This window comes from Gossypium arboreum, chromosome 9, assembly GCF_025698485.1.
Source record: "Gossypium arboreum isolate Shixiya-1 chromosome 9, ASM2569848v2, whole genome shotgun sequence".
Taxonomy (NCBI): Eukaryota; Viridiplantae; Streptophyta; class Magnoliopsida; order Malvales; family Malvaceae; genus Gossypium; species Gossypium arboreum.
Window position 1 is genome coordinate 15111524 of NC_069078.1, and position 14549 is coordinate 15126072.

Genomic DNA, 14549 nt, shown 5'->3' on the forward strand with positions numbered 1-14549 from the left:
GCGATCCAAGGCCACTGAACCGGGGTTGAGGTCCAAACATTCAAACCGGCCCATATTAAAATTGGGGATCCGACCCACAAGAAAAACCGCCAGATCCTAAAATTCAGTTATTTAGAAACAATCCCTTCCATTTCCGGCTCGTCTCCTTCCAACAGAAAGCAAATCCGCTAATGCTATCTCTCTCCTACCTCACGATGCTTTGGATTTTCATTTCCGACCAGGTTTCGCCTTCACAATTCCATCCTTTTTTTTATATCTTCAAATCAGATAAACTGAAAAACCTTCATTTTGTTCTTAAGCTTTTCAAATGAAATTTGTTATTATTCTTTATTTCGTCTCTAATTATGCTTTCTGGAGTAGATCTGCTAATAATTAAGCTAAATAGATTTTTTTTTCTAATTGCCTGTAGTTTTAAAAATTCGTTTGTTTATTCAAATGTAGCATTCCTAAGATGATTTTGTTTTCTTTTTCCTTCTTTATTTTTGAATATTTATCTACCTTTTTTATGTGTAGTGAATGTTGAATTATGGAAAGCGAGAGAAGGAATAGTAATGATTCGAGAATGCAAGGGTTTAGGCCTAGTTTCAGAGCAGTGGTGCTTATTATTGCGCTGCTATGGGTTGTTGTAGTTACTTTGTATGGTTTATTGAAGCCTATATCAAATGGTTGTGTCATGACATATATGTATCCGACTTATATCCCCATTTCCACTGCGAAGGCCGTCTTGTCCGCAAAATATGGTTTGTATTTGTATCACGAAGGTTGGAGAAACATTGATTTTAAGGAACACTTGAAGAGTCTCAAAGGAGTTCCGGTTCTCTTTATTCCAGGAAATGGCGGTAGCTACAAACAGGCAAGGTCCTCCTTTTTTTGCCATTGTTGTTAGAATTGCTAGTGCTTCATTGTAGATAGTCAATAACTCACAAGTATGTTATTCAATTTATGGAGTTGCTTCTAAAGGGTGTTTACAAGTTTTCACCCTTCTTATAGGTTCGTTCCTTGGCAGCTGAATCTGAGAGAGCTTATCAAGGAGGTGCACTTGAACATACATTCTATAGAGAAGCTTATCTAACTTCTGAGGAGGGAGGGAATGCGGATGTGAATGACTTTCAATTGCCAAACCAATATGCTAACAGGCTAGATTGGTTTTCTGTGGATCTTGAGGGGGAACATTCCGCAATGGATGGTCGGATACTTGAAGAGCACACTGAATATGTTGTATATGCTATTCACAGGGTATTTTTTTCCTTTGAATTTTAGTTTACAATGAGAACTTGGCGATAGTTTTTATTTGAACCGTTTGACATGGAATTTTGAATGTTTTATGCATGGTTCTTTGTTTTGAGGTCACACTTTTCACTTCATATGTTTAAAGTACTGTAAAGAGATAAAGAGTTTAACAGGTTAAATCAACTAAATCATAGATTACCTTGTTTGTTTGTTTGACAATGTCATATCAGGCCTCATTTTTGTCTTTGAAGGCTCATAATTACCCAACTTATTCTTGCAGATTTTGGATCAATATAAAGAATCGCATGATGCCCAGGAAAGAGAAGGTGCTGCAATCACTGCTAGTTTGCCAAAAAGTGTTATATTGATTGGTCACTCTATGGGTGGTTTCGTTGCTAGAGCTGCTACGGTCCACCCCCATCTAAGGAAATCAACTGTTGAAACTATTCTCACTCTTTCAAGTCCCCACCAGTGAGCTCTTTGAGAATTCTCGTCTATCTTTTCTTTAAAATTCTATTTCTCCCTTTAAGAATCTGCTATTTCTATCCAGATCCCCTCCTGTGGCATTGCAGCCATCCCTGGGTCACTATTATGAAAGCATAAATCAAGAATGGAGACAGGGTTATGATGTTCAAACCGCTCAAACCGGAGAATATGTCTCAAGCCCAAAACTATCTCATGTAGTTATTGTTTCCATTTCTGGTGGTTATAATGATTATCAGGTATTCTTCGAAATTTGGTGTGGTATGGTTTGGATTAGATTGTTTGCTTCTATAAAATGCAATTGGTGCTTTATGTCTTAAGTATATATCTTGCTTGAAATGTTGAACCTTGCCTGAATATATCATGGTCTCCTTTTCTGACTATAGGTACGCTCAAAATTGGAATCCCTGGATGGCATTGTTCCTTCCACTCATGGATTTATGATAAGCAGTACAAGCATGAAAAATGTATGGCTGTCGATGGAACATCAAGCTATTTGTTGGTGCAATCAACTAGTTGTGCAAGTAAGTGGAATCTATTTTCCTGACTGCTTCTCTCCCTTTCCTTTTGGATAGTTAAGTTGGGAGCTGGATTTACTTCATTTGGTGGTCAGGTGTGGCTACCATTGAGATGCTTCAGCTTTTTGGAGCACAATTTTTGTTGACATTTCAGAATGTAAATGTTTCATGTAGGTGTCGCATACTCTCCTTAGTTTGATAGACTCCAGAAGAGGCCAGCCGCTTTCTGACACTCAAAAAAGACTTGCAATATTATCAAAGATGCTTCGTAGTGGAATACAGCAAAGTTTCAAGTGGAGATCACAGTTATTCTGGTCAACTCGTGTCCCTTTTAAGGATGTAAAATACACTGCTGGTATTATCTATCAGGACATTAATGTTTCAATTTTATATTTTATGAAACTTAGGAACTCTTTATGGAGATATATATGCATGTAATTACCCTAGCCCACAAAAGAAAGTTATTAATATGTGGTTGAACTTGAATACTCCTTGAAATAATAGTAAATATATAGTTCCTAAATTTCTCTAATCATGATATGTTATGTTATGCTTGCAGTTTCTCAGGATCATACCTTTTCTGACTGTCCTAGCAGTGTTCATTGGAGTGATGACGTCCCTGAGAGGGATTTGTATATTCAGAAAAAAACTGTTAACATTTTGGCTATGGATGGGAGAAGGCGGTGGCTGGACATACTGGAACTGGTAAGCTTTATTTCACATCCAACTTTTAGATTTTTTGTCTCATTGGAAATTTGTGTAAGCAATGTCTAAACCCTAATTGCACAGGTTTATATCTTGTCAAGGCAGAAATTCTTCTAAGCGACAAAGTTTCACTAAGGCTGCTCCTCTCAGCTTAATATTCCTCTCCTCCCCCAAAAAAAAAAAAAAGACACCTCCCCAGATAGGAAAAAAAAAACTCCATTGCCCCTTTTATTTTTTGACTTACTAGACAATGCTAACTTCATTTAGTGTACTTCTATGAGCAGGGGTCAAACGAGAAAAGCCACTTTATATTTGTGACAAACCTTGCTCCTTGTTCTGGAGTCCGAGTTCATCTTTGGCCCCAGAAAGGGAACTTGCCTTCAGATTTGCCTGCTGGTAAGAGTGTTCTGGAAGTGACATCAAAGATGGTTCAAATTCCTGCAGGACAAGCACCAAGGCAGGTACTAAGGACTGTACTTTTTGAAGTTGTTCTATTTGGGGAAACAATAGTGCTCAAGCACTTGCTACTATTTATGCTATGCACCTATTGGGAGTATGTAGCAAGTCTCTTGATCTTTTATATGTAAAACTCAAATGGTAACGCAGGAGCTTTATTATTTTATTGTTTCAGTTTATTTTATAATAATTTAAGTATTAGATATATTTTGGACAGCTAAGATTATTAGTTTGAGGGTTAAGTCGAGGGTTAAGAATAAAACTTTATTTGCACAAAGTCTAGTAACTTTACTTGCAAGAAAGCCAATACAAATAGCTGTAAACTTAACAGCCTGCATTATTTTGCCTTTTAATTAATATAAAGAAACTAAAGGTTTTTTAAACCCTAAGTTTTATAGAGTTCTATCTTCTTTATTAATGTTTGTTCAGCCCTAATTCATGCTATTAATGCTATTTGTCCCCTAAACCACTCCAAATAGTCTCTGGAAAGTTTAAGTCTTGTTACTAACCAATTTAATTGGTAATTTTTGTTCTTATTGGAGCAGCAACTTATTAAGCATTCTGATTCATAGTAATTGTATTTTACGTTGACACTCCTGTTTTTATATGCTCTGCTTACCAGATTGAGCCTGGCAGTCAGACTGAGCAAGCATCTCCATCTGCTCTACTTCATTTGGGTCCTGAGGAAATGCATGGTTTCAGATATCTGACTATCTCAGTTGCACCTCATACGGTATTGTTGCCGTTAGTCCTTAATGTCCTTTCCTTTTACAGGAACATCAACATCATGCACAATAGGATTGTTTCTGGATATTTCTTTGCCTCTTTTATTCTCATTTATCTTAAGGATTCACCTTTATAAGAATACATCATGAACCAATCATATACCTTTTATCTTTGATTCACTGTTGATAGCTTTGTGCTTTAGCTGAGCTATCTATATTTGAAATGCATTTGACCTTAAAGTTGAAAGAGTAAAAAGCTATACTGTGAGATCTAAAAGGGTTGTTGAGTGCTGACACTTATAGTTTTGTGCATTAACTTAGCTATCTATATTTGAAATACGTTTGTCCTTGTAGGAAAAAAGTAGAAAACTATATTTTGAGATCTAAAAGGATAGTTGAATGCTGAAACCTTTTAGTCATAACTATTTTCACCGCGTTTTTGGGATTTTCAACCTGTTGTGGAACCTATCAAAATTGAACCTAAAAAAATATTAAGCATTGGTATGCATGACTTTGATTCTAGACTGTTTATCCCTGCCTCATGCAGAGTTAATTTTTTCCATCATAATATGTTTATTCCTAGGTCTTAAGAGTAATAATTTTATTGTTGCAATACATGAAAAGGCACATATTTTTTGTATGCCAAAAAGTCGGGCTTCTTCATATTGCCTTTTGGTCTTTAAATAAAAAATGGTAGTGCTTCTCTCTCATTTAAGATATAGTTTAAAATTATTGTAGTAATTGTTTGCATTGACTCTGTGGTGCTCAGACTATTTCAGGCAGTCCACCAACCACCTCCATGGCAATTGGGCAGTTCTTTAATCCAGATGAAGGGGAGATAGAATTCTCTCCTATATCGATGCTTTCATCAAGACATTTTCATGAGGTGAATACCTATAGTGCAGTCATCTTACTTTAGAGAGTTTGGAAACTTAAAAGACATGTTTAATGTAGTTTCATCCAGATGATGACTATTTGGTAATAATTTTGATGTTGTGCAGGATATCATTTTTAAGGAAGATCACCCCCTTGCTTTCAATCTGTCATTTGCAATTAATTTAGGCCTATTGCCTGTTACTTTCTCTTTGAAAACTACAAGCTGTGGAATTAAAGGTTCTGGGCTTCTTGATGAAGGTGGAGATATGGACAATACTAGTAAGAATCTTAGTGTTTCCATTTCCGTTGCAATCCTGAAGTTCTAGACGCTTGTTTCATGACCTGAATGTTGTTCTTTTCTGCTGAGCCATTTAGAGCTCTGCAAACAGCGTTGTTTCCCACCTATAGCATTTGCTTGGGATCCTACATCTGGTCTTCATATATTTCCAAACCTGTACAGTGAGACTCTTGTGGTTGACTCCTCCCCAGCACTTTGGACTTCTACTGGGGCTGAGAAAACCGTTGTTCTTTTACTGGTGATGCGCCACATCTTTCTTGCACGTAAATGTTACCTTAATTTCAAAATTCTGTTATTCTTTTCTTGAAATTTACAGCTCTTTATCTTCTTGATACCACTGCAGCTTGACCCACATTGTTCATACAAGGCAAGCTTAGCTGTTTCTGTAACTAAAGCAGCTAGCAGATACTTGCTTCTATACTGTCCAAAGGTGAGCCAATCTAATATTCAGTGCTTATTTTTCTTTCCTGGTTTCGTCTAAATCCAGATACTAATTTTTTTACATCCTAAAAGGTGAAATAATATTTAGAAATTATCTGGTGGATGTTGCTTTAGAATGCTATGACCTCTAGCTGAGTTCACTTGTGTGAAGATATTGTGCAATATCAAAATACTGCTATTTGAAATGATATTGCATTGTTATTTACATTTGAAAATCACAGTGCGCTTGTTGTAATTGAAATTATATGTTGCAATGTGCTAGCCTATAACAATTGCAATGCAATGGCTGTTCTCTACATACTTATAACAGTAACACAAACAAGCTAGGAACTGTTTCCCACCGAAACATGTAAAAATATAGGGTGCTGTAACCAGAAGCAGTTCCCTATAAGGGTTCTCCAGGGAACCTGATGATGATGTCCAAGAGATTTATGTAAGGAATGAGTTTTGATGTGGAAATGTTTTATAACAGCTATTAGTAAATGTTTAGAAGCTACATGTGCTGAAGCAAATTAATAAAGGACACGCCGTATCCTCCCAGTTTGTGCATATTATGAAAGTCATGTATTTTATGGTTATCTCTTAGGTCTTTGAATGAAGAGAAAGATAAAAATTCTAGCATCAGATTCTATAGTACCATATGCTGCTGTTTTGATTTGTACTATGTACAGTCTATGATACTCACATGATATTGGACTTTCTTGTACAGATGTTTGCCTTCAATGTTGCTGTTTTATTCTTTGCTCTGATGCGACAAGCACATGAAAGGCCGATTCCTTCTATACTAAAAGCTGTGGAGACCAACCTAAGAATACCATTCCCATTTTTGCCTTTAGCTGTTGTACCTATTTTGTTTTGCTTGTTCTTTTCCTTCATAACATCTCAACCATTTCCTCCATTCTGTAGCTTCACCATTGTGTCAATAACTTGTTACCTATTATCAAATGGGTTTATAATTCTACTGATATTGATATCCGAGTTGGTCTTCTATGTGGCTGCCTATTTACATGTTTCCATGAAGAGGAGGTTGGTCGACTGTCTACCTTTCTTGTTGGATTAACAGCGAAATGTCAAGATGAATATTTTGTGAATTATATACAATGAATACTTTAGATAATTGAAGAAAATCCCTAGAGAAAACTAAACAACTTTCTCTTTTCTTTTCCAACTTCCATTATCATGGTTTGATAGAATTGGGTGATTTGATATATGTATCATATAGCATTCATTTCTAAATGATGTCTATTTTGGCATTCTACCTCATGCTAGGTTTAATTGATTGCAGGTGGCAACTACGGAAAGGAAATTTTTTCTTTTTGTTTCTTCAGTGGTTTATGAATCTTTCATCCAGATTCTTTTCATTGAAGGTAAACTCTTGGCCTCAACTATCTATATCTATTTAGTGGGTTCAATCTCTGTCAAATCTTTCGGATTCATAATCTCCTTGCATCTACCAAAACTTTGAAGTACACTCTGGTTAAATAGCATATTTAGTTAGTATAACTGTGTATGGATGTTCCCATTTCAACAATACCACTTCCAACATGGCTTGAATCTGGCTTTCTCGGTTTTGTACTTGCCATTTGTATATGAGGCTTGTAGAAGTGCAAGTAATTTAATGTCTAATCTGGTGAACATAACAATTTCTAGTATTTGAAGATTTATCTGTCTTTCTCCATTTTATGTGCACAGTTGATGCTTTGATTTGTTTATTCTGATCTTGATTTATTTTTGGAACAGGTGGTAAGGATTCTAAGAGCCAGACCTTTATTCGTTCCAATATTCATGGCAATTATTTTGTCTACATTTGTACATCCGGCACTTGGTCTATTAATTCTACTCTTCTCTCATGCTTTACGTTGTCATAGCTTTCTGTGCAAGTAAGTGCCGGTTGACTCTATCGTTACCATTATATTGGTTCCCTTTAACTTTTTATTGGTAGATTCAACCTTTTGCACTCAACTATTTTCCGTACGAACTTCTAATTTGTTTTGTTGGTATGCTTTCCCTTTTTATGTAACAGCTCTTTGACAGCCTCATTACGCAGCAATGTACGGAAAAAGGAAGTTGATGACAAAAGTGAAGGCAATTGTTCGTCTCAGCAAGTTACATCCCAGCCTGGTTCCCCTTCAAAAGAAAACCGCCCCAGTTATAGTCAAGCACAAGAAGATATCTTCCATCAACGGCATGGCTTACTGGTGCTGCACCTTGTTGCAGCAATAATGTTTGGTCCATCGTTGGTATCTTGGTTGCAGGTATTAAATTTCACCTACATTTTCCATGACTTTTTCATTTATATGGTTGATATTATACAACGTTTTTGTGGGATTGCAGAGAATAGGAATGCACAAGAGCTTTCCTAGGTTCCTGGATTCGCTCCTATGCATCTGCATGATCCTACATGGTATCTTTAGTTCGGAGTCATTGGGAAATTCCTCATTGCCCTTTCCACGAATCCTGGGTCAGGAAATGAGTCTGAGTTTCATCTACCTAATAGCTGGAATATATTGCTATCTCTCTGGTCTCAATATGGTACCGTATAAAGCAATGTATGCCATGGGTGCCGTTAGTATCATTTCCTTCGCGTCGACTGTCGTACAGGTTTGGACCGGAGCACCCCGTGACAGAGGAAAATGGAAACCCCGCAGACAATAGAAGTTAACTGCATTTCAGCCTTGTCATTGACAGTAGATCAGATTGGATTGGAGTTTATAGGCCCCATTTTTTTGGCACATGAGGTTAAATGATAACATTTTGATGGGATATTAGAAGGAAAAGGTAGAGCCCTTTTTATGCGGATGTGCCATTATTGCTTGAAAAACCATTTTGTTTTTGAGGAGAATTTTGTCATGTAATTTTGATTTCATTTGGATTGAAAAGGATTGGTTATTTGTAGATTAGAGAAATATGTTTATTTTGAAGCCCTTTTTAGACAAATCAAGTGAAAGTTGCAGTTTTGAAGATTTCCTAGTAATTCTTTACTTGTTTTGATTGATGTATGGATTATTAATTTATTATACTGAAATTACTTTTATATGATCGACAGATAGGATTTAATATCTGCATCATTTAAAAAATTAAAATAAGGTCAAATTTTGACATAGTTTTCATTTAAAAATGACAATTTTTTCATCTATAAACAATAGGTTACATTTGTAGAAATTAGAATGATAAAAGCTTTAAAAATATTAACTGAAACAATAAATGATATTTTTTTATTTATAAATAAAAAAATTTAAACAATAAATATTAATCCTTTTAAAATTTTACTTTGTTTAATTCTTTTTAATAATCAATCTCTATAAGAGTACCTCCTAAGTACTTTTGCCTATCATAGTTCACAAGTGAAACATGGAAAATGCTATATGTTTTTAATAAACGTATATAAGATAGTTATTACTTACATTGACAATGGTATCAAAAGTTCTCACTAGGGACTAAAAATCTACCATGCGTTTTATTTTTCAAATACGTATAAGATTATTATTGTCTGCACTAACAACAGAATTTAAAACATCAAATAAGGTCAGGATTTAGGAAGCTTCAATGTATAAGTTTTTTTAGTTTCATGAACTTGGCAGCTTCCTGACTTCGCTTGTTTTTAACGACACTCACAATTATCCTCTCCTTGCACACATATAAAAAGTAAGATTTAGCAAACATCAACTGACAAGTATGTAATTACTAGTAAAGTATTCTATTACACAAGTGAAACAAAAAGAAACCCAAGGGCAAATTTGAATCCAGCTTCTAATTATAAGACACTAAAATGAATCCACAAGGTCACTAAAATTAGAAAAGAAAAAAAAAAAAAATACTCAACTCGTACAAGATACAACACACCAATTCTTCCTCAAAGCACAAAGGGCCAAACCAACACTTTTCAAACACCCTGCCAAAGCCAAAAACAAATGTGTCCCCATCATACACATGATTCAAAGAAGAGCCACACCTTAGCAGTCAAACCCTTTTCTCATATCACCGCTTTGGTTATGTCTGCTGGTTTTCGGTTGTCAAATTGTTGCGGCCGCTGCTACTTCCAATAACTCGATTTGGTTCCCCCACTCTAGCTGCCAAAGCGAGAACTTCGGGTGACATTTCCCATTGACCACTTCTTCTACCCCAACTAGATCGCCTGGGATGAATACTGGCATGCTCACCTGTGCCATCTACTGTACTCCTAAAATCTGGTGATAGTTCTCCTAATTCACCCTCCTTAACATTTACTCGCTCACTTGTGAATTGCCCTTCGCAATCATCAGTGGTGGCCCCATTATCAACCCACACTGTCTTCCTACCCATTTCTATGTCATCCGTGGCCTTCCCCATATTCGGACTCATAAAACCACTGGCTCGTGTTGGTAACACAGGTTCCCTCGGCACCTTCGCCCTGAAGTTGTTCTTGGATGATGGAATGCTGGAGCAAAATATCTCCTTGAAGTTGTCAACCACTCCTTTGTTATAAGGGTTTGCTCGACGATCATATCGGTATCTGAAATTCTCATACGTTGTCTGCAAAAGCAAAGGAACAGAGTGTTACATCGATCTAACAAATGAACTAATGTAACAACATATTAAGGATGAGTATCTTACCTGATTTGTACTGATTAGATACAAATGGAAGGCAGTCAAACCACCAACAAACCACATTGAAATGAACGTGTAAACTATTAAAACAATGGAAGCCGGAGTTTTAATCATTGCTTTCCAAATTGTTGTGTCCTCTGATGCCATGATCCTACTAATGTAGACCCAACTGAATGCGAAAACATATATACAAAGAAGGGTTGTTGAGAAGACAAACATGAAGAAGAACCGATAATTTCGCTGCAAACAAAAATAAAAAATAAAAAAATAAAGAAGTGAGATAAGTAGACAGTAAAAAAATGAGGAAATCTGAGGACAGTGGTGAAAATTTTGCTGCCACAAACAAGTATGCTAATCTAAGTTCCTACATACCAGTCCAATACATTGCCCCACCCAAGGACAGTGGTGATCAAATCGTTCTACACAGTTATTGCAAATCGAACAGTGTGAGCAGCGAGGAGGCCTATAAAGCATGCAAGTGTCACAATATTTGATCTTCACAGAGATCCCATTGACTTCCACTTCTTTAATTCGTGGCAACCGTAACGGTGGAGTTTGCCCAGCCCCAACATCCGCATTTCCATCAAAACTTTCTGGCTCCGGAGGGTGTGCATTACGTGGAATTATACCAGGATCTCTCCCAGATGTTAGCAGTAAAAGAACTAAATCCTGAAAAAGAAGAAACAAACACATTTATGAGCTTCAAGTTCTGTTTCAGAGAAAATTACAAAGATTCTCCGAAATGCCTGACAAAATCTGAATATGCCAGGGGGAATTTTTTTTGTTTTTGTACATGTAAGACACCATTTGAATCTTTCGAAACATGGTAGAATCGAGACAGCACAAGCTTATTATACTTTATAAGCTAGAATCTGTTCGTATTCTTGTATCGTTCATATTAATGCTATTCTAAGCTGCCATGAGAATAAAAGGGGGACCATAAAAGCATGATCATAGATAATTGCAAATTGGAGTCAATATAGCAAGCCAAGAACAGAAGGGGGTGTGTAACCAATGTAAACACTGGTAATTCGAGAACATCATGAACTAACACTAAATTGGGTTTGTTTCATCTTCCTAACATTGTAACAAAAGTTTTTTTTTTTTTTTTCATAAATAGCAACTCATTGATACATGAAAATTGAAGAAAGACTTACATAGAGAGTGAAGACAACAGCAACAACCATAATTGAAATGCCCAAATGATGAGAAAAGTCATCCATCAATTTCCTAGCAACAAATACACAGAAAATGGAGACTGGAGCTAATATAAGTAAAATAGTCAGCCCTAATGATCTTACATCTGGTCCAAATATAAACCTCCCTTGAAATAAAAATATCTGCAAAAATAAAAAAATAAAATAAAAAAAAACATAAATTTAAAGCCCTTGCAAAATTCATGTCCTTTTAACTATTACTTATAATCAAAATTACTATAGAAAATTCGAAGACAAAAAAGGAAAGGCTTACATTGCTGCCTTTCCAGGATTGGTAAACCCGTAAATCACCCGGTCCGCCGCCGATGGAACTCGGATCCGATCGCTGGGTTGGCGGCGCCACATACATCTCTCCCTTTTACTCTCTCTCTCTATTTAACTTTCAGAATAATAATAATAACAATAAAAAGAACTTAAAAGATGAGACTTTGAGAAGAAAGGAATGAGGTTTTAAGTGGAAAAATGGAAAGCCATGGTGAGAGTGAGTCAAGGAGAGGCGAGTTCAATGAGTAATAGCGAGTCGAGAAGGAGTCGGCGACAAAGGTCAAGGGGATGAACTCTTTCTTTCAAACGAAGAAGAGGAAAGGGGACCAATAGTTGGGGTTTGTTTCTTCGACCGGGAATCCTATCCGGTTCACTTGTTGAACTTTGAGTCGAATTAACGTATCCGTAGGTATTTCTTATTTCAAATTACTGTTAATATTTTAAATTAAGTCTCAAATTTAAAAAAAAATTAAATCTTTAAAATATCAAAAATATATAGATCAAATCCGTTCATTTCCAAATTTAAATATATCTAAAATTAACAAATCAAACTTTAAACTCATTTATTAAATTTGGATATAAAGATTGTGACTCTTTTTTCAATTTTATCCAATGCAAATGAGCTGGATAACGCAACCTTTAGATTGGTGTAATGATGCCCAAATTTTGCACTTTATTTCTTTAGCATTTTATATATCCATTACTCCAACAAAAACTCTAATCTTTTAATATATATTCCTTAAAAAGTATTTTTCAGAATTAAGATTAAAGGGACAAAATGCATAATTGATTAATTTTTTAAAAATTAAAATTAAACTTATAAATAAATTTATTATCATACTATCATTAAAATCAAATATAAAAAATATTAATGATAAAATTAAAAGAAATATAATCAAATGATGACTTTAATAATTGGGTGACCTCAAATTCACTTATAATTTCATCAAAGTAATAATTAAAAAGATAAATGTACTTCATTTTACAATTTTAGAAAGGCACAGGTGAGGTTTTTTTTTCCCTAAGCGAGGGACTGCAAAATATCTTGAAACTTGGGGAACGAGGAAGCTCAAAGCTATCATGTCCATCATCATCGTCCTTTCCCTTATCTAAAGCCTCTTTTTCCTTTTCAGGTCCTTTCTTCCCCTCTGAATTCATCTTCTTCACATTCTTATTACGTTCCTTTGCATGCGTTTCTCCATCGCCACCTTCAGGCAAGGGCTTGGAATTGGATGAGAGTAAGAGGATGTTATCCACAACTGCTCGACAACCGTTCTTTCGATGAACAATTCTGAATTGATAACATGCCGAAGAACCTCTTCCCTCTTCACACTTTGAAACACTACAACCCATCCCTGTTGATTGCTATTTTACCCTTAATTTTTTCAATATATATATATATATATATATATATGTTTTGATGGAAAGAAAAACACTATGGAAATGAAAGGAGAAATCCAACAATTATATTGGGATTTGCTAAGATAACCATAAGAGGGTGAAGAGATTGAATTTCACATTTACTTGTTCGCAGTTAACTATGTTATTTAATTACAACCTTCCCATTTCCTTTTTTTTCTTCCAATTTAGTTTGTTTGTATAGTAGAGAGAAAATCACAATTTTTTATAGAATAACGAAAATTAGCATTAGTGCAACAGCTAAAAACAAATTTTTGTTTTAATGTTTTCTGTTGAATGATATTGAGAAAAAGCCCTTAGACTAGTATGTTTAAAAAACCTAAAATAACTTTCTATTTTTATTCATGAAAGTCATTGATAAGAAATATCCTTAGATAATATCTTCGAAATATTGTCTTTCTATTTTTGAATCCCCGAAGAACACTTCTTCTCCGCCTTCAAAATATTCGGTCATTATTTCATCTAATGTTTATAATGACTAGTTGTCCTTTTTGAAGAAAAAAGTATTGATATATTGCATGATAATATCTACCATAGAGGTTGATCCAACTATCATACGATTATAAGAAAATTCTACTTACTTTCAAGAAGTCTCCTCACAACAGACCATTGATGGAGGTCGTAGTCTTGTTTAGGACCTTCTCCCACTAAATATTTCAAAAGCATGCAAGGTTTTTGATTTTCGGTTTCAATTATAACTGATCAATATATGCATGACAAGTACATGTGACATTCTCCCTAATCTATATGACATGCTTATCCCATATATGCATGAATGTACATTTGCAGTCATATAATTATCATAATGCTTATCTCATAAAATTAAAAGTATAAAATTAAATGACTCAAACCAACTAAAGTTTCCATGATTCCATCCTAGAAAAATAAAAATTGCAAAATTCACCAAAAAGCATACTTTGGGTCTTCAATTTTGCCACCATAGACTTCTGTTGCAGTACCAATGTAACATTCCGAAATAAGGCCTAAACGGAACAGTGGTTGCGAAACCACAAAATCGAGGTAGAAAAATTTATTTTATTATTATTTTGAGGTTCATGATATCATTGCATGATTGTTTGAAAATTTCGTGATGAAATTCTATGCATAAAGTGCTTAAGTTGAGATTAGGGACTAAATCGAATAATTTGCAAAACTTGCATTCTAGAAGTTTTTAGTATGAAATTGCTTTGGAATATTAATTAGGAGGGTTTAAATAAAAATTTGACCAATTTCTAAGTTCATGGACAAAATAGGACATTGATGAAATTTTTGAAAGTTTAATAAGGAAGGGCATTTTGGTTATTTGGATATTAAATGAAATAAAAAGGGA

General features: G+C 35.0%; 2 protein-coding genes across 2 annotated transcripts; one reads left to right on the forward strand and one right to left on the reverse strand.

Moving 5' to 3' along the window:
* Positions 1–91: 91 nt before the first annotated feature.
* Positions 92–8695, forward strand: LOC108450674 (uncharacterized). Its single transcript, XM_017748398.2, has 19 exons — positions 92–221; positions 514–853; positions 991–1236; positions 1511–1701; positions 1781–1952; positions 2100–2237; positions 2406–2586; positions 2791–2936; positions 3221–3397; positions 4015–4125; positions 4887–5003; positions 5119–5272; positions 5369–5529; positions 5635–5721; positions 6442–6758; positions 7018–7099; positions 7473–7612; positions 7756–7987; positions 8067–8695. Exons 2-19 carry the CDS (start codon positions 527–529, stop codon positions 8385–8387), a joined length of 3300 nt encoding a protein of 1099 aa, XP_017603887.1. The 5' UTR covers positions 92–221; positions 514–526; the 3' UTR covers positions 8388–8695.
* A 688-nt stretch (positions 8696–9383) lies between these two features.
* Positions 9384–12226, reverse strand: LOC108453796 (probable protein S-acyltransferase 7). The gene is made up of 5 exons (XM_017752100.2): positions 11790–12226; positions 11477–11659; positions 10692–10988; positions 10326–10559; positions 9384–10244 (listed from the first exon to the last, which is right to left on the reverse strand). Exons 1-5 carry the CDS (start codon positions 11883–11885, stop codon positions 9723–9725), a joined length of 1332 nt encoding a protein of 443 aa, XP_017607589.1. The 5' UTR covers positions 11886–12226; the 3' UTR covers positions 9384–9722.
* Between the last annotated feature and the right edge of the window lie 2323 nt (positions 12227–14549).